Source organism: Balaenoptera ricei, chromosome 3, assembly GCF_028023285.1.
Source record: "Balaenoptera ricei isolate mBalRic1 chromosome 3, mBalRic1.hap2, whole genome shotgun sequence".
Lineage (NCBI taxonomy): Eukaryota > Metazoa > Chordata > Mammalia > Artiodactyla > Balaenopteridae > Balaenoptera > Balaenoptera ricei.
In genome coordinates, this window is record NC_082641.1 from 58,160,690 (window position 1) to 58,186,567 (window position 25,878).

Here is a 25,878-nt window from a genome sequence, read left to right on the forward strand (position 1 = left end):
TTGCCCCAGATTCCAGGGGAGAATTAATAAGCCCTTCTTGTAACATGAGGGGTGGAGGTATCACTGAAGCTGATGTTGTTTACTCAACAAATAGTTATATGTTGCTTCCACCAGATTTTGTACTAGGCGTCAGAGAATCAGAGATGATTGAAACATACACCTGACCCTAGTGAACTCTCAACTGAGGGAGATGGAAGCCAACACAAACTATCATGATGCCACATAGTAAGTTTGGTGATCAAGAAATGCACAGAGCAAGAGGGAAGTGTGGAATGAGGTACCTAACCCAGCTTGGTGTGGGGGGATGCTGGAGAACATTTTCTGGAAGGAGAGCCTGAGCTAAGGCTTAGGAAATCAGTAGAAAAACACTGAGATCCGCAATATTGTTTTTAGAAGTTATGTGGCTGAGCTGACCAAAGAGATGGGAAGGCTGGGGCTGGTGGTGGAGCCAGATGGACCGGGGTAGAAGTGGTCAGCAAGGCGACTGGGGTTAGTTTGACCATAAAGAAATATGTGACTCCTGAGGCTTCTGAAACTTGCTGCAAGAGGCCATGTAGAGTATCAGTTACTAGTATGGGCTGAGTTTAAATCTGGTCTCTACCACTTAATAGTTTCTTCCTTGGTAATAGGAGACACCACCAGTATCTCAGAGTGTTGTTGTGAGGGTTAAATAAATTTGGATAAGTAAAGGACTCCGGTATGTGCTAAGCATAAGTGGTAGCTGCCACTCTCAGGGTTCTGAGGCTGTGTTCCATAGTGCAATTCCTTACGGCACTGGCGAGTGAGACCAGTGGCCAATGAGAAAATGGCTTTTTAGGAAGCAATGCCAAGAGTAGTTCCTCAGAAGGGAAGCACAGGGAACATTGGTGTTTCCCAAGGGTAGAGTTGGAGAAGAACCTAATAGAATTACCTGGGGAGCATTTTCAAAGTACACATGCCCAGGATGCTCCCAGGATATGCTGATTCAGTACTTCCAGGGGTGGGGCCCAGGCATGAGTGATGGGGAAAAGTCTTCCAGGTGATATGTCTGCTCAGGCCCCTGGCCTAAAAAAGCACAGCTGGCTCTGCCTAACTGTGGGATAACGACCCGACAAGGGAATGCATTTAGCGTAGATGCATGCCAGGCTCGCTCTGCCGCTGGGTAGTTTTCCTGAATACACAGAAGAAATCAGATCGTTTCCCTTTCCACCCTGCAATTTGATGCTCCCATGTGCAAATGTCAAGAGACAGGGAGAGGCAAAAGATAAAAGAATAGGAGCAACGGAAGAGCTTTGCAACCCAAGGGATTAGGGTAGAGTGCCCTGTGCTTTAGAAATTTGACTTAGGTAAAACAAGGGAGAGTCTGGGGAGCTTTTGCAGAATCTTTGTGCTTCTTACATCACAACCATCCAGGGAAGATATTGATGTGGGTGGATTCCCAAAAGGAGGGGACACAGATGGGACTTTTCAGGCTTGAATGCATCTCCACATTCCGAAAGGGACTGTCCATGTGGGAGTTTGTCAGGAAACACGCTAGAACAAGCACATTGGACACAGTGCACCTAAAGGAAACTTCATTAATATAAAACATATTTATTAAACTATGAAGCATAAAAAAAGGAAAAGAAGCAACAATTGTTAGGCGTCTAGAATCTCAGAATTTCAAGTGTCCCACAAGGAGAATTCTACAGTGTCACTTACTGTCCCCGGGGAAGTTTAGTTCCTATGGCTTCCCTCCTGGCTCTGGGGTACTGCGATGGGCCAGTGACATTCACTCCACGGGAGCAGGCTGTACACTGCTGGCTTTAGAGCTTTCATGAACGTCTGTCAGTTGACCTTCTGTTTGCTCAAATGACTCTTATCAGGGCATCTGGTACTGTGTTAGACACTAGGGGCTCACAAAAAAGATAAGTAAGACATGCCCTGTCCTTAAAGACATTTGAATCCAGAAGGGAAGGCATAAACAATAATGAAGGCTACCATTTTACTGAGTTCTTGCTGAGTACTAGGCTCTAGTCCTCACTACAATCTGAAAAATATGTGTAAGATTCATGTTATAGTCTTCCCGTTAATGGTAACTGAAGCATATCTTTGAAAGTTAAAGTAACTTGCTGGAGGAAAATCGTTAGCAAGGGGAAAGTCAGGTCTTTCTGATGCCAAAGCCCATGCTGCTCTTTCTACACTCAGTCACATCCCCTCTTAACTGGCACCATAAACAATCAATTAAAGCACAAGGTGATAACTGTTGTTATAGTAGTGTCTTCAACATACCATGGGCATATGGGTGAGAAGGGAGAAAGGCTGACTTCTCTGTCATCATATGCAGACCAGAAGTCTACCCTATATTGGTAGTATAAGGGGTACATGGATAAGTGTTACTAAATCTTTTTAGAAAATAGGAGAAGGTTCAAAGTTTCTGAATGGAGCAGGGCCGCACGTTTCTGTAAGTTCAGGTATGTAACTACAGACGTATAAATTAGCTACTTAAAAATTTTTAAAAATGTAATTGTGGAAAAATATACCTAACATAATATTTACTATCTTAACCATTTTAGGTGTACAGTTCAGTAATATTAAGTATATTCACTTCATTGTGTAACTAATATATTAGCTACTTTAAAAAGTAGCTATTAGTGTGTTTCTCATTTATTTTTCAATTTTATTTCTTCTATGCTTTTAAAACTCCATTTAAGTTTATTCATTTTTCTACCTGTTTCTTTACGGATGATAGGTAATTTGCTAATTTCTTTCTCCCCTTTTCCAATGTAAATTCTTTTGTCTGACTTATTTTCAAAAACCTTTATCGTCTAACCTAGTCACTTGGCAGAGATGGTTAACAGTCCTTCTTTACTCCTAGAAATCTTGTATTAATAGGAACATCAATGTGCCCAGCTTAAAAAGCCTACATGTTTCCAGCCTCCTGTAATTGACAGGGGTAGCCAATGAGATGTAAGTAGAAATTGTTGGGTGCAGGTTCCCGGAAACTCTTCCAAAGAGGTTGGCTGGACTGGGAGGTATGTCTCTTTTCCTTGCTCCTTCCTTCTGTGTAGAGCATAGATATGATGGCTCATGCTACAGCGACCATCTTGCAATTATGAGGCTACCTTGAAGATTGGAAGCAGTGCTAAAGACGGTGAGGCAGGAAGGGAGGAGTCTGAGGCCCTGATGATGATGAAGCTATTGAAATAGCCCAGGACGTTGTATCTCCGGCCTCCTTTGACATGAAAGAAAATTAAACCTCTATCTTATTTAAGCCACCATTAAATAAGTGGCTTAAATAAGCAGCCAAACCCAATGATCCCTCTAATCTCAATGGGCTGCTCTCCTCACCTTTGCCTGAATTCTGCATGCTCATTGGGATCCATGTCTTTACTCTTACTGGCTGTTTGGCTTGTAGTGTTTTCCTTTCTGCCTTTATGATCATTCAAGTCTTACTTCCTTCATGAAGCATCTTTGGCTACTCCAGTCTTCATAGGTCTCTGCCCTCCAAGCTCCCAGGCTTTGACATTCTACACAATTCGACAGGAGGCTGTACCACTGAGCCCTGGTCACCGCTGGCCATCTGTATGAGTCTACGTTCCTAACTCTAACATAAGCTCCTGAAGGGCCTGGCAATACCTTTTACTGCTTGTGTTCCTCATCTGGGTCTTTCTCTAATTAGGAATTTCATTTTCTTTTCCTCCTGACCCCTGATAATCTTCCTAGAGATATTGTAAAGGGAAAAACTTTTTTTTCCTTTCCATAATATTGTAAATAATTTACTTATTGCTTTTGATTTTTAGAAATTACAGAAGAAACATATAAACATTGTAAAAAAAAAAAGGCCATGATGTAGATGTATGTAAATGCAAAGTTGAAGGACTATTCATCTAACCCCCCAATCCTGCTCGTCTCCCAAGAGATAACTCCTATTAACAGCTTCTTGAGTAACTCTTTAGACTAGCTGCAATTTGCAAACATATATTGATCTTTAAACATTTTATTTATTTTATTTTTCAAATATAAAGGGGCTCCCCGTAATAATACGTTCTACAACTGGCTTTTCTCACTTAGTGCCAGAAGCTGGACATATTTCCATGTTAGTAGATCTACAACCGTATTATTAATTTTTAAACAACTACATAAGTATAGGTGTTCCGTAATTTAAGTAACCAAATAACCATGAATAATTAGGTTGTTTCCGATTTTTGCTCTTACAAAAATGTTGCACTAAGCACAATTGTGTATGTATCTTCATGCCCTTGCATATATCTTTAGGATAAATTCTTAGAATAGACTTATGTTTCCCTGAATTCAGAGCTTATAAAAATGTATCTTTGATACTTTCACTCTCCTTTCTTCTCCTGGACCTCTTTTTAGTGGTATGTTGAATATGTGAGCTTAATCCTTAAAAATTTTACTTTTGATTTCATATTTTCTGTGCATTTGCCTTCTCTTTCTTTTTTTAAAATTGAAGTATAGTTGATTTACAATGTTGTGTTAGTTTCATGTGTACAGCAAAGTGATTCAGTTATATATATAATATATAATTTATATATTATATATTATATATATACTTTTTCAGATTCTTTTCCATTATAGGTTATTAGAAAATACTGAATATAGTTCCCTGTGCTATACAGTTGGTCCTTGTTGGTTACCTGTTTTATATATAGTAGTGTGTATCTGTTAATCCCAAACTCCTAATTTATCCCCCCCCAATTCCCCTTTGGTAACCATAAGTTTGTTTTCTATGTCTGTGAGTCTGTTTCTGTTTTGTAAATAGATTCATTTGTATTATTTTTTAGATTCCATATATAACTGATATATAATATTTGTCTTTGTCTGACTTCACTTAGTATGATATTGTCTAGGTCCATCCATGTTGCTACAAATGGCATTATTTCATTCTTTTTTATTGCTAAGTACTATTCCATTGTATATATATACCACATCTTCTTTATCTATTCATCTGTTGGTAGACACTTAGGTTGCTTCCATGTCTTGGCTATTCTAAATAGTGCTGCTATGAACATTGGGGTGTATGTATCTTTTCAAATTAGAGTTTTTGTCTTTTCCAGATATATGCCCAGGCGTGGGATTGCCGAATCACATGGTAGTTCTATTTTTAGTTTTTTAAGGAACCTCCATACTGTTTTCCCTAGTGGCTGTACCAATTTACATTCCCAACAACAGTGTAGGAGGGTTCCCTTTTCTCCTGCATTTGCCTTTTCTTAAACTTTCTGGGATATTTTCTCAACTTTATCTTCAACCTTCTGTTGAATTTTTAAACTTTACTACCTTATATTTTTAATGTCTGAGTATACTTTCTTGTCCTCTTATTGTCTCCTTTTCATAGCATCTTATTCTTGTTTGATAGATATATTATTTTCTTTTATACCTCTGGAGTATATTAATGAGAATTTATGGAAGTTCTCTTTTCTTCCCTTCACTATCTCTGTTTTATTTTTTTCCCTGGAACTTAACTTTTAATTTCTATAGTTTAATTCTATAGCTGAATTTTGAACTCTTTGCCATATTGTGGATTTCCATATGGTAATATATTTGTCCATATTTGAGGTAATATCCAGGCTTTAGTGATTTTTAGAGCTCCCCATGATATTCCAGTGGTCTACAACAGCGGGAAGGCAAACTATAGCCTGTGGGGCAAATCTGGCCCACTGCCTATTTTTGTAAATACAAATTTCTGGAACACAGACAAGCTCATTTGTTTACATATTGTGTATCACCATTTTTGTACTACCATGTCAGAGTTGAGTGGTTGTGACCGAGACTATACAGCCCACAAAGCCTAAAATATTTACTATTTGGACCCTTACAGAAAAAAGTTTGCCAGCCCCTGGTCTAGAGGCAGGCAGAGGCCATCTTGTAAGCTCTGAGTTTGTTCACCACTTCTCTTGTGGCTGCTTCCCATGCTCATCTATGGCTGAAATTATTTTTCAAGATGAAAAACAATGAATTATTTACACTATGAAATAATATGAGAGAGTGCTAATTTAAAGACATTTTCTCTGATAGAAGAGAATTAACTTCCTTTTATGGCAGGGCTCTGGATAGGACACTTTATTATTGAAAAACGAGAGGAGTTAAAGACATGTTATTTTTGGGCTCTCCATTTTTCCCCAGGTCTTTCCATTTTCCTTTGTACATTATGGATGATTCTTAAGTTTCTTCATCTGAGTTGGAGTCTCAGGGCCTCGGTAAGCTTACCCGCCCTACCTACCTCCTTAGAGTCCTGAAGAAAAAGTTCTGCCAAAATATCCATCTTCAGGGGTGAGTGGGAACGGGGTCTTTTCAGAATCGAAAACAGCAACAACAAAACAACGACAACATCAACCACAAAACAGTTCTTGTGCACTGCACTTGGTATTGACTATCTTGGTCTTTTGAGTTGGATTCAGAAATTCCAGGATATTTAACTGAGGCTATTAAAATATTCTTAGATCCTTTAGTGGCAAGATTCCAAACTTAGCTCTTAGATTATGTATTAGGAGCAATCAAATGGGTCTGAATGAAAAAGTTGAGTTAAAATATATTTATATAGGTTTTTTTGTGGGGGGGAAACTGATTCATACTAATTTTATTTATAGATTTTCCTGTCTTTTCCCTTCCTCTGCCTGCCCTTTGTAAATGGAAAAACAGGATCTCGATCCTCCTTAGTGAGTAATAGCTGCCCAAAGCTATACGTGCTTTTTGAGGCTTCCAAATGACATCATGTGCAGAACACTGAAGCTGCATTCTCACCCTCTGTCATGTCACCAGAAGTCTTAAACATAATTCCAGCCCATGTGACAGCTGCACACACATTATTTCCCACCTGTGTTATCTCCTCCCTAATTAAGATGGTGTTAGTATCTCAGTTATCAACTCTGTTTTTTCAGGGCTTTTATTATATAACTGTGAAGACTTGCTCCAGGCTGGGATTTAATATGTTCATGTGAATGTTTAGCAGGTGTTAGGGGATTGGACAAATGCTAGAGAGTAGTTGTTCTGCCCCACACCCCATACCTGAGCACTCCAGCAGGGCTCTTGGAAACAAAATTGCTGATGATGGGAGATTATTTATAGACACATGCATTTGGGGCATTATCCAGCTGGCCTGCCTTGTACAGTTATGCCTGGGAGATCAAAGAGGGCCCTTGGAGTTGGTTTAAAATTTAAGAAGTCATCTACAACTTGAGGACAGCTAGAGTCATTCCGCAAGGATAAAACCCAAACATACCAGTGATGCAAATAAACAATCACTTTTTGGGATAAAGGCTGCTCTAGATCCTGGGATAAACCTTTGAAGTTCCTTGGGTGGATCATGAATAGTATATAATGCCCTTCACAAGTCAAAAAGGTCTAGCTTTCTTGAAAGGCAAGGGAATTTCAACAAAAATTTGGTTTTCTAGAAAGTTTGGTTCGGAAGGTTTAGAAAAGAGCAGAGTGACTGATGATCTGGGTAGTTGTAGACCAGTTGACAAATGGGAACCAAAAAATGTGCCTGAGCTACAGTCTGCATACTTCCCCAACTGGCCTTGCATTTCAGAGGGTCCAAGAAGGGTGGTCCCCTCTCTACTCAAACCCTTGAAACAGCACTGTCTGATGGAAATTTCTGTGATGATGGAAATGTTCTATCTCTGTTGTCCAATAGGTACATGTGGCTACTGAGCACTCAAAATGTGGCTAGTGCAATGAGGAACTGATTTTTAGATTTTATTTCATTTTAATTAGTTTAAGTAGTCTACTAGCTAATGGATATAGTAGCGGACAGTAAAACAATCAGTAATTTTTGTTGAGGTTACTGTATTGAATAATAGTGATGAAGGTGATGTTGTTTAGCCATGTATGGCCACATTTAAATTTTTAGGAGCTGATTCGAATTGGTGTTTCTTATAAAATGGAATCTCATTATTATGTTTTCTTCTTTTCATAGAAAATCCCCTGATAAGTTCCTGAGATGGGGTCCTGGATCTGGAAGGTAAAAAAAATTGGTGCTGAAAGAAGGCCGATGTTACAGAGAAAGGGTCTCTAGATAGTGTGTCTCTATAGACTGGCTCTGGAGGTGGAAAAAGTCTCTAATGGTAGAATTTTAGAGCCTTAGGAACCAGCTGACGAGGGACAAATGTTTTGTCAATGGAGCATCCCCAGTGTTCCTCAAATCACTCATGTAGGAAGTGATGAACTCTGTGTGGTTATAGGGGCAGCTCCACTCAAGGGACAATTTTTATCTTCCCCAATATCTTCCTGTTCCTGTAAATATCAGTATGTAAATATCAGCCACAATAGGCTTCATGTGCTTTCCTAAAACTACTCGGGACTAAATTAGACTGAGCACACAGTCACATTTTGACTTTTGTGGGCCCTAGGCACTTTTGCCTTCATGGGTTGCTTCCTCCATAAAAAATAAAGTAAAATAAAATAATTACATCTTACGACTCCACTGTTATAAAGACAAATATATTAATATTATATGTTAAAACATTTTCTTTGACCTAAAAGTTCATCTTTTTTCTTCCATTATAAAAGAAATTAAAACATTTTGTTGGTTTCTAAAAGTATGGTGGGCTTTGGGCACTGAGCCTGCTGTGCCTGGTGGAGAAGTTGGCCCTATTTGAGAGGCTGTACCTTCCCTTTAGGGAAGTCCTCACACTTCAAACTGGCTGGAGGGACTTCCCTGGTGGTCCAGTGGCTAAGACTCTGCGTTCCCAATGCAGGGGGCCAGAGTTCGATCCCTGGTCAGGGAACTAGATCCCACATGCATGCCGCAACTAAGAGTTCACATGCCGCAACTAAAGATCCTGCATGCCGCAACAACAACAAAAAGATCCCTCATTATCCCTCATGCTGCAAGGACGATCCGGCATGCCGCAATCAAGACCCACTACAGCCTAAATAAATAAATAAATGTTAAAAAAAAAAAATTAAAAAAAAACTGGCTGGAAATGGCCTATTCTTTTCTTAGAAGATTGCAAAATATATTTTTAATTGGTGTACAATAAATATTAATTGATTAAAAATATTCAGAGATGTCAAGACTTCTAACAATACAAATATTTGTCTACTTTTTGTTCCTAATGTCCATTTTGGACTTATTATTTGGCTACTCAGAGTATGGTCCACAGACCAGCAGCAGCGGCATCACCTGGAGCTTGTCAGAAATGCAGAGTATCAGCCTCCATCTGATACTGAGTCAGAATTTGCATTTTGACAAGATCTCCAAGTGATTCACATGGACATAACACTGAAGCACCACTGGCCTGCAATTTAAACAGGATTGTTTATCATTAGTAGAAATGAAAGAGCTGATTCCCTTAGCCTCCTTTAATCGAGGGCTGGCTCTCATTCTTCTCCAGTGGCAATGAATTCAGTTCCTTTAGTACAGCTCTTCCCAACTTTGGCAGACCATTGGAATCATCTGGGGAGCTTAAAAAAAAAAAACCCAACGTGTGGGACCCATCCCCTAGAGATTCTGAAATAATTGGTCTGGGGTGGGATTGTGGGAATCAAGGTCTCATTTTTAAAGCTTCTAAGGTGATGTTAATGTGGAGCCAGAATGAGAACTGTGAGCCTTTCCCCACAAGATTTGCCCCCTGGTTTTGATCATTTTGGCCTCTTCTGTATTCCCTAACCTTCTCACTCTGAGCAACCAAGTGTATAGTCCAGAGCTAGTTTCTTACCTTGGAGTCTGACATGCTCTATTAATTCTCAAAGTTCTGAAGTGTTCTCCTAGTATATACATACCCCGAAAAATTAATTGCCACCATTTCCTACATCCTTATTATGTGTCCCATAATCACCTTCAGTCATTTAATCTTCACCATGGTAATAAATACTATTCTTATGCTCATTTTACAGCTGAGGAAATGGAGGCTTAGAAAGGCTGGCTCTTCCCAAGCTCATCCAATTTCTAGTTCCAAAATTTGTCCCCCCCCCACCCCAAAACTATTGTCCTCTACTGTCATGCTTTTATTTAGGAAACACTGATAATTTCCTAACTCATATGTCCGAACATTAGATTTACCATTATTCAGTCTTTGAGAATTACTGGGAAAGGAAATAGAATGAAGACCAGGAAAGAATTAAGTAGCTAACAGAATTTTGAGTGGTTTTAATCCATTAAAGAAAAGTTTGAAAATTGTGATATACATTTTCCAACCTGCATAACTGATATGATACTTCACTTGAAAAAAACAAATATTAAATACTCCAAAGGTACCCTGTGTTAGGACTGTGGAGATTACTGGGATAAAAAAACAGTCTTTGCCCTTGAAATGACAAGTGAAGAGGCTAAGGACCTGAATTAGTCTGACATATGACAGTGAAAAGAATCAGGTGCTAAATTGTGTGGTAAGGTCATTAAGCTTTGCCAAAGTTCAGAGGCTGCAGAAACTGGACAGGATTTATGGAGTTCTGTCTGAAGTCTGTAAGGATGAATGGAGACTGAATAACTAGAAAAGACAAAGCTGAGCTGGGACACTGGCCTAATATTCACTGGGAAGTAAGAATTTTCCCAACTGAATTACCAGCCTGGTTTCTTGTTGGCTGAATGTCCCTTTTCTGGGGCTGGAGAATACGTAGTCTTTGAATTCTAAACAAATGCCATCTCAGCCAAGCTTAGCACTATCTCAGTGTCCTGAGTGACCTATATCTGGAGCAGCAAAATCAATCAGATGCAGAGGATTGATAGCTTCCTGCTGCATATATCCACGGGCTTCTTTTAAGGTTGCTAGAGTACACTTTGCTTAATATTTGAACCAAGAGAAGTTGAAAGCCAAGTACTTATTTAAATATTTAAATATTTAAATATTGATCAAGCTCAGTGCTTGAGAGAGGGCAAGAAAACTGCAGATAGCATGATTATATGTCCTCAGTTGCTGAGGGTTCCACAAGTACTAGTTTTGCTTGTTTGTTTCTTAATTTTAGTGGGGAAGGAGGTTTGGGGTAACTTCTTATAATAGTTGGTCCTCCTCCCACATTTTCTTATTTTTTTTCTATCTACATATCTGACAGAAGTAACGAAAAAAGGGAGGGGGGAGAAAGAAAGAAAAGAAAACGCACAGTACCAGTGATGTAAAAAGAAGCATAACAACAAAGGCCACAAATTCATCAATATTTTTGCTCACCACGGATTGGAAACCATTTTTGTCAAGTGTGTTGTTCAGTTAATCTCCAGTACACATTTTAGGGTTGGAAATATTTTTTAGTTTTGAAAAATATAAAACTTTTTATTTTTTTTGTCTTGAGTACTTTGAAGTCCTGGAAATGGGCAGGAACTTCTTTTTCTTTAAAAGGCAGTCCCTGAGGCCAGGCCTCGGGGTCCCAGCTCCGCGAAGCAGGAGCTGGGATTGCAGCATGGGGTCAGGCGAGCTTTGCCAGGGTGGGGTCACTTTATCAAGGCAGAAGCCCGGACCTTTGCCTTGGAACAGGGTGAAGGACACAAGGCAGGGTTTCCTTGCTCTCTTCTTCAGCCTTGCCTTCTTCCTCAGGCTGCTCTGTCGGCAAGGTGGGCTGGGCAAGGTGAGGACCAGGAGGGAGGCCAAAATGGCTAAGGCCCAGGAGAGGTGTTGGTGACAGCTGGGGAGGGGTGTCTCGGTGGCCAGCTCTCTCGGGCTACTTCACTTGAAAAAAACAAATATGATATACTCCAAAAGTGCCCTGTGTTAGGACTGTGGAGATTACTGGTTCTGCGGGCGGCAGGTCTTCACAGGAAAACCAAAACAAAGACTCAAGGTAATTATTAGAAAAATCAAATCGGTACTTTTGCCTTTAAAGCTGCTATCATTATCTGAAGTCTCTTTTAGGAAGGCCTGGCTGATGGAGAGGCTTCTCTGCTTGGGGTTGCGATCAGTTCTAACCAGAAAAGTGCGTTGATGGTAAGGGGGTCCCTCTCATATTGCTGTTCATGGTAAGAAAGAGGGTTTTCATATTATGGTGACTTCTAATGGAGCCCCTTGCTGTTGTGAAGGCGCAGAGAATCGCAGCTCGCGAAGCTCTCGGCTTGAGGAACCTGAGCCTCGAGAAACAAGAGGGCGTCTACAGATGTTTAGGTAAGAAATGGGCCACGTTAAGTCACAACTGTGGTGGCTTTTGGCCGAGGACAGCCTGGGGCTGCCTCGGGCCAGGCACATCTCCTTTCAGGAGCCGGCAGCCGACCCCTCCCTCTGGCGGCGCCCAGGCGAGGCCAGTGGGGTCCGGGGCGCGCGGGCGCCGCCACCAGGGCGCAACCTCGCGCTCCCCGGGCTCGGAGCCCCCGCCGGTCCCAGCGCTCGGGGCCGGGGGAGCGAGGCCGAGGCAAGCGGCCGCGGGCGTTGGAAGGGGGCCGGCGGAGCCCGCGCGGTCGGGCAGCTTCAGGTTTCCTCCTGGAGCCGGTGTCGGGCGCGGCGGCGGGCGGGCCCGGCCATGTGATGCCGGGGCCGGGAGGCGGGCAGGCGGAGATCCAGCGGCAGCCGGCAGGCGCGGAGCGAGCGGGGTGGCCCCCGCCGCGGGCGCAGCCAGCGCGGCCCCGGAGCGCGGCCTCGGCTCCGCCCCCTCGCGCTGCCCGGGCCGCGCCGCCGCGGGGCGTGGGCCGCTTCGGGAGATCCTGCCCGGCTCCGGCGGCGCGTTCCGGGCGCCCTCGGGGAGGGCGCGGGGGCAGCGCCTCGCTCGGGCGTCGGAGGCTGCGGGACAGCACCTCCGGGTAAGTGCTCTCTGGGGGCTCCATCCCCGCGTCTCCCGGCCGCCCGGGGTGGAAAAGTTTGGCCGCCTCACCTGAGTTCGCCCTCGCGGAGCTACTTTCTCCAGGGTTCCGGAGGGCGCGAGGATCATCGGAGGTGGAAAGGGGGTGCTGCCGCGGGCTCGGCGGCGCGGGGGATGGCCGCCGCCTCCCTGTCCTCGGGGATGGCAACAAGTGCAGAGGCGGCGCGGCCGGCGCGGCGGCTGCAGCTGCGGAGCGCTGGGTCGCCCGGACCGCGCGGCCCCTCTCGCCCCCGCCAGCCCCGTTCAGGGGACCGGGCATGGGCGGGTGGAAGCCCGGCCGCTGTCCTTCGGGCGGCGGGGAAATAAATGGTCTTCTTGCGGTGGAGAAGGCAGAGCCTCGAAAGCTGGGGTTTCCCTTCCCCATCAGTGCCTGGCTCCGGGGTGAGGGTGCTCGGCGGGGCCGGGTCGCCAGAGAGCAGCAGACCAAGCGGAAGCTCAGGACACAAGCGCTAACATTTCTTTCATGTGGAAACACATGTTGTGCTTTAAAAGGCATCTATAGTTATCTTGGTTAGGAGAGGCGGCCAGAATTCCGTTGGACTTCCTTAGGATTATTTCGTGGATCTGTTTTCCTCTTGGAAACCTGGGGTGTGCCTGGTGGTCCCCTAACCTTTCCGTGCTGGGAGTTTCCACAGGGGCATAATGACGGCCTGTTGGCCAGGGAGGCATCCTCGCCTATGCAGGGCTTTGTGGAAGCTGGGTGTTCAGGCAGCCTTGGAAACCCAACTCTCGTTTTCCAGACACCAATTAGATTTCCAGGAGAGAATCCATCTTCCTCCCTAGGAGCCCACAGCGCCCCCCCGCCCCCCATTGGTTGTAGCTGGCAGCAACATCTGTGTTTGCGCAGCTTCTCCCTTCTTGACCTCTGCCTGAGTCGAGACAAGTCCCCGCAGACCCAGAGTTAAAGAGGTTTACCACCAGACCCGCGCCAATTGGGTAAGAAATACGAAAACGTAAGATGTTTAGAAGGAACTGATCATTTGGGGTCCCATGGGGTCCCTGGTTTTCTAAAGCTTTGCCATCTTGTGTTCTAGGCCCTGAAGATGTCAGGGGAATTGAAGTCCTTTTTTCACAACAAAAAATCGAAGACCTGTTCTCTTGGGTTCTGTGGGTTGCTCTTTGCACATCATAATCCAAGCAGATTACCTGGGAAGCTTTTTAGTATAACTGTCTTGGGTTTTTATATACACATACTTAAAGCACATAGGTATTTGCCTTATCTTGATTAATAGCCAATCTGATTCCTTTGTAGTATTTGGAGCAAAAGAAATTACTACTGCAAAAACCTTTGGAGTTTTCTTATACAACATAGTATTTCAGTGTAATGTTCTGATGTGGACTTTCTGTGTGATTATTGTGCTCATTAACTTTGATCAAACAGGAATTTGGATAGCATCAGACCTCATATTTAGTGATTAGAGAAACTGAGGCACAGAGCTAGCTATTGGGCATTTGACTCAGGTGAATGTCCTGGCTAATGGGAGAATGGAGAACAGAGAATCAGTGTTTGTCCTCCTTTTGATTGTGTTTTCTTCCTTATCAAAACCACATAGCCTGGCCAACCAAGAACAGGTTATGTAACAGGCGTGTCGTTAGACTTTCCTTTGAAGCACTTCTCCTGTCCTCTAAGCAGTTCAGAAACACTTAAAGGTAAAGAGGAAATAGTAGTTGGTAACTAAGGCTCTATGAAATTTCATCAGGGGCCTCACTTGTGTTTCACACCTTTTTTTGTTTAATCATGTGAGTACTGCAGAAGAGTTTGGAATATTTTCTCATTGTGCTCTTATAAGAAACTACTGTTGTGGCTAAGACTTAAGTTGCACAGGAATTTCAGGTGAGCTGTGACACATGACCTCCTTTGGTAAATGAGAAAAGGATATGTGTTTTAAATAGGTATTAAAACAAATAAAGGAATATAATGTTACTTCTATATTAAGCATTCTGTACAAAATTGGTAACCACTGTACTGGTACTTAAGCTCTAACTTCAAGTTCTGCCAGAGTTTATGACCAAGTGTGACTCCCCAGAAAAAAGGTTTATGATATATTGGTTTGGCCAAAAAGTTCATTCGGGTTTTTCCATAACATCTTACGGAAAAACCTGAACAGACTTTTTGGCCAACCCAGTAAATGTCGGAAAACCCTTTACAGTTGGCACATGGTTAGAATGGTACTGCAGAGAGTCCAAATTACTCTCAAACTCCCAGGCTGACTGTAATTTTATTATGCTTTAATTTACTGATCAGATATGACAGATCTGGTTTATGTAGGTTTTGTCTAATTGCATTTGTATTTATGTTGCTTTAGTGAAACAGAGAAGCTATAGGATAATTTTCCTGTGACCTTAAATTTGTTACGAAGAGATGGGTCAAGCTGGGCAACTCCCACTGAGAGTTCTAAATTAAAAACAGTGTTATACTTGAAGTGCACCAAATTCAGGGAATTTTGCCATGTTAGAGTTGTACTGTAAATATTATGCCACGCTGTAGGGCTTGAGTCCAGATCCCTCCCGTAGGCAAAGCTGGGCTTAGAGATATTTTTCTTACGAAGTGCAGGTCAGGTACTAGACCACAGAGCATTTTGCCCTGATTGGATGGTACTCTGCCATTTTTGTCCAGTCTCTATAATCCTTACTTCTTTTGTAATTTTCCAGGTATTTAAAAGTTCTCAAAACCTCAAAGCAGTGTCGCTCTGCTATGTTGCCATTTTGATGGTCTCTATCATGCCCCTCTCTTTTTGTGAACATTTTCTTATATTTATTCAACAAATATTTGAGGGCAAACTATTTGAGGGCACTGCTCTCTACTTGAATTCTCTGGACTGTGGATTTCATGTCTAAGACAGTACTTTTCTGATTTTAGAATTTTTAGGATCTGTTGCATTTTGAGTGGGCCTCTCCACACTCAACACTAAGACATTTGGCTGATAAAATGGCAGGTAATTTTTTCTGTGATAGTACATCTTCTTAACTTGACTGCAATTTTTCCCTTGAAATTTGCTCTTTGGCACATTGAAATTTGCTTATTTCTACCATTATTGCTCCTGGACTTCTCCTCCTGGATAACCAAGGTAATGAGATTTGACATCATTTTTAGTATGAAGGAAAGTGAAAACATAATTGAATATTGGGCAATTGTTCCAGTGATCTTGGTTTTGAACACTTTTATAAGAAATGTATTTTAATTTTCAGAGGTGCGTTCTCTTATTTTAATCCTCAGTTTATTAATTTGAGGTTTGATTTCTGTAGAAAGTTGATGTAAAAAGAATGCCTCATAGCCACGAGTGAAGGCCCGCATAGATGGAGATGGGCAACGACACCTTCGCTTTACATAATAGCATGTGTACTCAGCACTCAGATAACATTCTGCCTATTTCAAGTGGCAGGCTTTGTTTGACTGGTGTGCACATGATCATTTTGCCTTTAAAAAATGCTTAAGATGTTAACATGCTTTCTGTATTTCCCTCAAATATACAGACATTCCCTTAATAAATAATCATGAAATATATTGCATATATTAATGAAATGTATGGTTTAGCTCTTAAATTCATTATCATACACTAGTGATCATGCCCTTTTTAAGGCTTGCACCTCTTCTTCCATCATTTTATAAGTTAAAGCAATTATCTTTTGTAAACTATAACCAAATGGTTAAGAGTGGGGACTCCGGAGCCAGCCTGTCTCATTAGACGGTCCTGGCTCTGTTCTGGCTGTACCACCTCTCTCTACCTCAGGTTTCCCATCTGTAAAATGGGGATAATCACTGTAACCTGCCCTCTAGGGTTGTTGGGAGAATTCACTGAGTTAATTTGCAGAGAGCCCTTCTGGTAGTGCCTGGTAGAGATTAAGTGTGAGAAAATGATGGTTATATTTATAACAAATAGAAAATAGACATTTAAAAAAAAAAGGAGCTTGAGCAGGTTTTCCAGGTTTCAGAAGGCAGTGAGATGTCCGTGTGATCTCAAGGGGAAGCGCCCTAGGCTGGGAGTCCAAGGCAGGGATGGAGACTGTTGCCTGTGGCCTCTCATCTGTGTAACCTTGGGCAAGTATGACCCCTCTGTGGGTCTCAGCTTCCTCATCTGGTCAAACGGAAAGGGGTAGACTTGATGGTCTCTAAGGACCTCTGGTTCTAACATTCTATACTGTCCTGAAATTTGAAGGTGAGGAGGGCGTTTGTCAGTTCAGCCGTGGCTGTCTTGGGCAACACAGGACAGGAATGTACTGTCCACAGGGTCAGAACTGCGCCTGCAGCGGGCGGTCAGTAAACGTTTGAAGGGATTATGAAATAATACTATTAACTTACCTCACCTTGATCACCAGACAGTCATCAGGTTGAAATGACTGAGTTATCTTTCTGGACTTAGTCCAGAGAGATTTTAGACATGAATGTCTGGATCCCATGCATGTGGGTCATAGGCCATCCTGCTCCCTTTCTTCTGTGGAACCCCTTCTTGTGGAAGAGGGGTGGGGTAGATCTGGGAAGATGAAAGACAAGTGGACTGATTATTTCTGAATTTCATGATTAAAGTATTTCCACACCTGATACACAGGAGAACATCACCAATGGCCTTTGCAGGGGTGCTGTAATCTAGAAGGGCTTGGAGCAAAGGCAGTCTCATTAAGGACTTCTGACCATTTGTGAAGATTAAGAAGTTTTCGTTGGGCTGGATGGTTCAGGCGAAGTCTGTGGAGCAAATTTGTCTCTTCTCCCTAATGACCATTGTTTATTGTCTGTGCATGGTCCTTTTTCGACAGTTTTCCTCATTTTCTTGCTCCACCAGCCTCCTGGTTTGCTGTGTGGCCAGGTGTTAGTTTCAAAAAGTAGGGGGTGCCCAGTGATTAATGAGATTATGGGTTATTTGAGCCCCAAACCCAGGATTCTGAGCCTGGCTGTTCGTTGGAATCACCTGGGTTCATAATCACTCAGCTTGGGCCTGACATCTTTTTTTTTTTTTTTTGATGTGGACCATTTTTAAAGTCTTTATTGAAATTTGTTACAATATTGCTTCTGTTTTATGTTTTGGTTTTTTGGCCGGGAGGCATGTGGGATTTTATCTCCCCGACCAGGGATTGAACCTGCGCCCCCTGCTTTGGAAGGCCAAGTCTTAACCACTGGACCACCAGGGGAGTCCCCTGGCATCATTTTTTAAAAAGGTGATACTAGCTATTTATAAAAGGGTTTGCTAGCCATTTACCTAACCTTTAGTGTTTCTGGCTTTCTGCATCTGAAAGAATCCAGGGAAGGGTAATTCTCCTGGTATCCCTTTTAAGCTATGGGCAAGTCACCTGTCTCCTACTGCCTCCTCTTGTGTCCCCCCACCCCTGCTCCCATTAGCCAGGACTGGTACCTGCCTGTGGAATGTGCCGTGTACTCCCTACCTTCTTTGACTTTGTTCCTTTGTTCCCTTTCCTTTCTAGCGAAAATCTGTTGCAATCCTCAAAGCAAGTTCAAACCACCATCTCTCTGAAACCCTTGACCAACTTCTCAACTTTCCAACTTGACTGTAGGCCCATTGATGGCAGGGACCCTGATTTAGGCTACTCTGTAGGGGGCTCCACAGAATATACCTATATTGGTTGGTTGGTTAGTAATTTTGCTAACTGTCATGTCAACAAGTCCTAGTTTACAGCATCCCCATAGAGGCTAATGGTGATTGTTTTCCTGTGTATAAGGTGTGGATCGCATTGGAAAATATTGGGCTGCAGGGGAGGAAAGGAGAATGTTGCTCAAGAAGTTAGATAGCTAGTCCTTCTGAGATATAAATGAGAGGCTACGCAGGCCTCTCTTAGGAAACTGTATGTTCTGTCTGGGGAAATGAATGAAATTCTTGTTCAGAGTTAGAATCTTAGGACTGAAACAATCCTGAAAGGTTTTTCTCTAGTTTCTAGCAGGTGAACAATCCCCCTGTATAGCATACTTCCACATGGTTGACCATTTGAATACTGTCCTTGAATACTTTCAGTAATGGGGGACCAGTAACCACAGATACCCCAGTCTATCTTTGTTTTCCCCCCCTCAACTTTAGATACACACAATTATTTGTCAAAGTGTGTAGTATGATTTGATATACGTGTACATTGTGGAATGATTACCAAGGATAATTAACACATCCATCACCTCACATAGTTAACTTTTTTGTGATGAGAACACTTAAGATCTAATCTCAGCAACTTTCTAGTATACAATACAGTATTTTTACCTATAGTCACCCATGCTGTATGTTAGATACTCAGAACTTTTCAAGAGGTACAGACTTTCAGTTATATATCCCTGTTTCCTCATTCCCGCAGCCTCTTGAGTCACCATTCTATTCTGTTTTTATGAAATTGGCCTCTTTTTTTCATAAGATTCCACGTATTGCTGATGTTGTATAGCATATAGAATTTGTCTCTTTTTTTTCTTATAAATTTATTTATATTTTATTTATTTATTTTTGGTTGCATTGGGTCTTCATTGTTGCGTGTGGGCTTTCTCTAGTTGCTGCGAGCGGGGGCTACTCTTTGTTGTGGTGCGTGACTTCTCACTGCAGTGGCTTCTCGTTGCGGAGCGCGGGCTCTAGGTGCGTGGGCTTCAGATGATCTTCCTGGACCAGGGATTGAACCCATGTCCCCTGCACTGGCAGGCGGATTCTTAACCACTGCACCACCAGGGAAGTCCCTAGAATTTGTCTTTCTATGGTGGCTTATTTCACTTAGTTCTATGCCCTCCATTTCATCCATGTTGTCGCAAAAGGCAAGATTTCCTTTTCTAATGGCTGAATGATATTCCACTGTGTTACACATATTACATTTTCTTTATACATTCATCTTTACAGACACTTAGGTTATTTCCATGTCTTGGTTATTGTGTATAATGCTGCAATGAACACAGGAATGCAATCTTTTTGAGATAATGATTTCATCTCCTTAGGCTATGTACCCAGAATTGGGATTGCTGGATCATATGGTAGTTTATTTTTAATTTTGTGAGGAATTGCAATCCAGTTTTCCATAGTGGCTGTACCAATTTACATTCCAATCAACAGTGCACCAGTGTTCCCTTTTTTCTACATTTTCACCAGCATTTATCTCTTGTTTTTTGATAATAGCCATTGTAACAGGTGTGAGGTGATCTCATTGTGGTTTTGATTTGCATTTCCCTGATTGGTGATGTTGAGCATCATGTGCTTGTTGGCTGTCTGTATGTTGTCTTTGTTAAAATGTCTGTGTAAGTCCTCTACCCATTTTAAAAATGAGATTTTTTTTTTTGCTATTGAGTTGTTTGAGTTCCTTATATATTTTGGATATTAACCCCTTATTAGATATATGGTTTATAGATATTTTCTCCCATTCTGTAGGTTGCCTTTTCATTTTGTTGATGGTTTCTTTTGCTGTGCAGAAGCTTTAGTTTGATGTAGTCCCACTTGTTGATTTTTTTGCATTTGTTGCTCGTTCTTTTGGTGTCATATCCAAAAATCATTGCTAAGATGTTGTTAAGGAGCTCCCCTGCCTTATCTTCTTCTAGGAGTCTTATGGTTTCAGGTCTTACAAGTCCTTAATCCATTCCAAGTTAATTTTTGTGAGTGGTGTAAGATACTGGTCCAATTTTATTCTTTCACATATGGATATCCAGTTTTCCCAACACCATTTATTGAAGAGGCTATCCTTTTGTCATTGAGTGTTTTTGGCACCCTTGTTAAATATTGACCATATATGCATGGGTTTATTCTGGGCTTTCAGTTCTGTTCCATTGGTCTCTATGTCTGTTTTTCAGCCAGTACCATATTGTTTTGACTGTTATATTGTAGCTTTGTAATATAGTCTGAAATCAGGAAGTATGATGCCTCCAATCTTGTTCTTAATATTGCTTTGGTTATTCAGGGACTTTTGTGGTTCCATACAGATTTTAGGACAATTTTTTTCTATTTTTCTGAAAAGTCATTGGAATTTTGATAGGGATTACTTTGAATCTGTAAATGGCTTTGGGTAGTATGGACATTTAAACAATATTAACTCCTCTGATTCATGAACACGGATATTTTTCCATTTGTTTGTCTTCAGTTTCTTCAGTGTCTTACAGTTTTTGGTGTATAGATCTTTCACTTCCTTGGTTAGACTTATTCCTAAGTATCTTACTGGTTTTGATGCTATTGTAAATGGCATTATTTTCTTTATTCTCCAGATAGTTAATTAGTGTACAGAAATGCAACAGATTTTTGTATGTTGATTCTGTATCCTGCAGCTTTACTGAATTCATTTATTAGGTCTAACAGTTTTTTTGTGGAGTACTGAGAATTTTCTATACAAGATCATGTCATCTGAAAACAGACATTTTTACTTCTTTTCCTATTTGAATGCCTTTTAATTCTTCTTGCCTAATTGCTGTGGCTAGAACTTCCAGTACTATGTTGAATAGGAGTGGTAAGAGGGGACATCCTTGTCTTGTTCCTGATCTTAGAGGGAAAGCTTTCAACCTTTCACTGTTGAGTATAGTATTATCTGTGGGTTTGTCATATATGGTCTTTATTTTGTTGAGGTGTGTTCCTTCTATACCCAATTTGTTGAGTTCTTATTAAAGGATGTTGAATTTTTGTTAAATGCTTTTTCTGCATTTATTAACACATTTATTGATTTGTGTATGTTTCTTTTTTCATTCCTTTAAATGTTAATCACTAAAAACTTCTCTCTTAGAACTGCCTTTGCTACATCCCATAAGTTTTGGTATGTTGTGTTTCTATTCTTGTCTCAAGATTTTTGAATTACTCTTTTGATTTCTTTGACCAGTTGGTTTTTCAGAGTGTGTTTTAATTTCCACACATCTGTTTATTTTCCTGGTGTTCCTTCTGTTATTGATTTCTAGTTTCATACCATTGTGGTTGAAAAAAGATATTTTATATGACTTTCATCTTCTTAAATTTGTTAAGATTTATTTTGTGACCCAACATATGATCTATCCTGGAGGATGTTCTGTGTGTGCTTGAGAAGAATGTGTTTTCTGCTGCTGTTGGATGGAATGTTTTGTATGTTTGTTAGGTACATTTGGCTTAAAGTATAGTTCAAGTCCATTATTTCCTTATTGATTTTCTGTCTGGATGATCTATCCATTGTTGAAGGTAGGTTATTGAAGTCCCCTACTCTTGCATTGCTGTCTATTTCTGCCTTCAGATTTGTTAATAATTGTTTAATATATTTAGGTGCTCCAATATTGGCATGCGTATAATTACAATTGTTATATCCTCTTGATGAATTGACCTCATTATTATATAATGACTTTGTCTCTTCTTATAACTTTTCACTTAAAGTTTATTTTGTCTCATAAGTATAGCTACCCTTGTTCTTTTAGTTTCCATTTGTATGGAGTATCTTTTCCTATCCTTTCACTTTTAGCCTATGAGTGTCCTTAAAGTTTAAGTGAGTGTCTTGTAGGAAGCATATACTTGGGTCTTGTATTTTTGTCCGTTCAGCCACTCTTTGTCTTTTAATTTAAACCATTTACATTTAGAGTAATTTAGTTATTGATAGGTAAGGACATACTATTGACATTTTGTTAATTGCTTTCTGATTGTTTTGTAGTTCCTTTGTTCTTCCCCTCTTGCTGTTGACCTTTGTGAATTGTTGAGGTGGCCTACCAGGGTTCTACTACTGTCCTTTTCCTTGTGGGGTGAAATCCCTCCATGGGGATCCTTCTTGGCACCAAGCTGCTCTGGACTGAGGGATAGAGGGATGCAGGTAAAATGCTTCCTATGCTTCTCTCTGCTGTCATCCTCAGTTTTTGAGCTCCACAGGGTTTCTGCTGCTGCTTTGTTGTAGTGTAGAGCTTTCCCAGGGCTATTTTCATTGGTTTGTAGGTGGTCTATCTTTGGAAACCTTTAGGCTGTTAAAAAACCATTTCCCCTGTATTAAATTTTATAGTTCTGCTGCTTGGGGGCCATTATGAACAATTTATTACTTTTTTATTTTTTATTTTTTAAAAATTCTTTATTTTTTATTTATTTATTTTTGGCTGTGTTGGGTCTTCGTTTCTGTGCGAGGGCTTTCTCCAGTTGCAGCAAGCGGGGGCCACTCTTCATTGCGGTGCGCGGGCCTCTCACTATCGCGGCCTTTTTTGTTGCGGAGCACAGGCTCCAGACGCGCAGACTCAGTAGTTGTGGCTCACGGGCCTAGTTGCTCCGCGGCATGTGGGATCTTCCCAGACCAGGGCTCGAACCCGTGTCCCCTGCATTGGCAGGCAGATTCTCAACCACTGCGCCACCAGGGAAGCCCCTGAACAATTTATTTTACATAACAGCCCCCTACATTTTTGAAAATTAATTACATACCCTACCTTTAAGCCTTATTTAAGTTGGTAAATCTCTTTCAGCTCTTATTAAGTGACATGATTTTGAATCCTCTCACTACCCTGAATACTGAACATATACCAATTTGCTATATTTTTCTTAAAGTGTAGTACTTCCGGATGCTGACTGATGGTGCAGAGTATAGTAGAACCATTCCCACCCTTGCTGAGACCCGCCTCACCCCCCAGGGAAGCACTGAAACCTCATAGTTAAGATTACCAGTTACAGAGTAGAAAGTTGGGGAGACTCTCAGCTCTGCTACTTTCTACCTTGTGTTGGGCAAGTCATCTAAACTTTTAGTCTCAGTTTTTACCTATTTCTCTTATAGGGTTAAAAGGACACAATAAGATAGTCTACGTAAAATGCTTAGCACAGAACCTAGGATAGAATAATTTCTCAAACAATGGCTTTCCGACTATGGTCCTTCTAAACAAGGCCATTGACTCTTGATGTTCAGTCATCTCAAAATAACCAATTTGTTTTTACACTTGTTGCTGCTGAGCCCCATCTCCTCATTCATGGATGTGTGCAATTGGCTTCTTAGTCCTATAAATAAAACTTAATATTTATCTAAATTTTCCTGTATATGACCATCTGTTCTAGCCTTTCAAAGTCTTTTAGATTGTTTATCTATACATTTATCATTCACTACCCTCTTTTGTTCCAAGTTGTCCACAGATTTGATATGCATTTCTTTAATGTCTTAAGGAAATAATAAAATTATTGCCTAGGCTGAGGTCTAGGGCAGAACGATTTGATGTGTCTATACAAACTTCACTTCAGATTGATGTTTATCAATTTCAGGTAGAGTTGTTCAGCGAATTACTCCTATTTGCACTAGCATCGGATTCTTAATCCTCCATTCTGTCATAAGGATATATGCTTTGTCAACCAAATCTACTGTACCTCTACTATATAGAGTTACCAGTTTGGTAACCACATAATGGAATGGGGTTATTGTCCCGTGACTTATTCTTGGGGAACCCACACTGGCTCCAAGTAGTCACTGCTTCCTCTGAGGTACTCAGACATCAGCCCTTTAATCTGTTCTAGAATCTTGCTTACGATCAATATGAAGCTCCTTCTGTCTGTAGTTTAGAATTGGCTTTTTTGAAAATTGGCATGATATGTTCCTCTCTCCTATATTTGAATCCTGTCATTGTCCACAGTTCCTGACTGATTATGGTTGGAAAATCTCATTGGATTCTTTCCTATCTTGGCCTGTCCAGCAGCCTGCAACTTATTCAGAGCCTCTAGGTGCCCTCTTATGATCGACTTTCCCACTTACAGATGTTCTTTCTGTCCTTTTCAATTGGAAGGTTATCTCTCTCCAAGAGGAGACAAAATCTCAATAGCTGTAGAGGAGTTCTCCTTATCATTCATCTACACTACATCACCAGTCCTAAGCAGACCTATCTATCCCTTCCTTGATGTTCTGGCTTGAAAAATAAGTTGAAATAAAAATCTGATTATCCTTAGTTTTTTGGCAGCCTCATGTTATTTGGGGCTTTAGTATGTCTGACACAGTTCTTTAGAGCATGATATCCTCATTATTTGTTCTGGAAAAGAGGCAGGGGGGAGGATAAAAACAAAGCAATTCTTCTTATCATTTGAGTAGAAAAGAGCACAAACCTAGGAATCGGGAGCTCCTTGAACATAATGATCTCTCCACATCTCCACAAAATCCATATCCTCTTCAGATGGGAGGTCTTCGATTAGTTCTATGAATCATGATGATTTCTTTAAGTAGTGATTTCATTGATTGATGATAACGTTTGGAGGTGGATCTGGGTGGGATGGAGTGACAGAACACACAGTATGTATCACTACATATATTTATGTATAAGAAACAGCTCATCTAACTCTTCAGCGTTGCCTTTTGTGAAATTGCTAGCTTTGCAACTTCCTTCAGAAGTTCTCAGGGATGAATTTCTGGAAGTTGCTTTTATACTGGTTATCACAGCCCTTAGAGACTTAGCCAGTCTCCTGCTGGCCACTCACCATTCTTGGTGGTCAGGGGCAATACACAAAACCTATTATTAATGCTTTATTAAGTTTTAAATTGATGGATTCTTAGGGGGAATAAAATAGAAGCATTTCTCTTCAATTGTTATGTTTCATGTTACACTAAGTTGTTATATAAAATGCTTATGTATTTTTTCTTCTCCTATTTAATAACCAGAAATGTTGATAGCTTGCTTATTGAATATAAAACATAGTGTCAAGAATCTTTAAAATCTTTAAAGTCAGCCATGGGAATTCGAATGGTTCCTTGTTCTTTACTTAGAAAGGTTGCATGGAACCCTACTACACTGTTGGTGGGAATGTAAGTTGGTGCAACCACTATGGAAAACAGTATGGAGGTTCCTCAGAAAACTAAAAATAGAATTACCATATGCTCCAGGAATCCCACTCCTGGGAATATACCCAGACAAAACTATAATTCAAAAAGATACATGCACCCCCTATGTTCACAGCAGCACTGTTCACAATAGCCAAAACATGGAAACAACCTCACTGTCGATTGACAGATGAATGGATAAAGAAGATGTGGTACATATATACAATGGAATACTACTCAGCCATAAAAAAGAATGAATAATGCCATTTATAGCAACATGGATGCAACTGGAGTTTATCATACAAAGTGAAGTAAGTCAGAAAGAGAAAGAAATACCATATGATATCACTTATATGTGAAATCTAAAATATGGCACAAATGAACCTATCTTCAAAACAGAAACAGACTCGCGGACATAGAGAACAGACTTGTGGTTGCCAAGGGGAAGGGGGGAGGGAGAGGAATTGACTGGGAGTTTGGGGTTGGTAGATGCAAACTATTACATACAGACTGGATAAACAACAA

At 41.1% G+C, this 25,878-nt stretch overlaps 1 protein-coding gene across 1 annotated transcript in view; it reads left to right on the plus strand.

Moving 5' to 3' along the window:
* The first annotated feature begins 12,368 nt into the window (after positions 1–12,368).
* ARHGEF28 (Rho guanine nucleotide exchange factor 28) overlaps positions 12,369–25,878 on the plus strand; it is a 316,101-nt gene continuing 302,591 nt past the window's right edge. Inside the window, 2 exon segments of the mRNA XM_059916571.1 lie at positions 12,369–12,401; positions 12,403–12,640. Of these exon segments, the coding sequence (XP_059772554.1) occupies positions 12,369–12,401; positions 12,403–12,640 (271 nt within the window).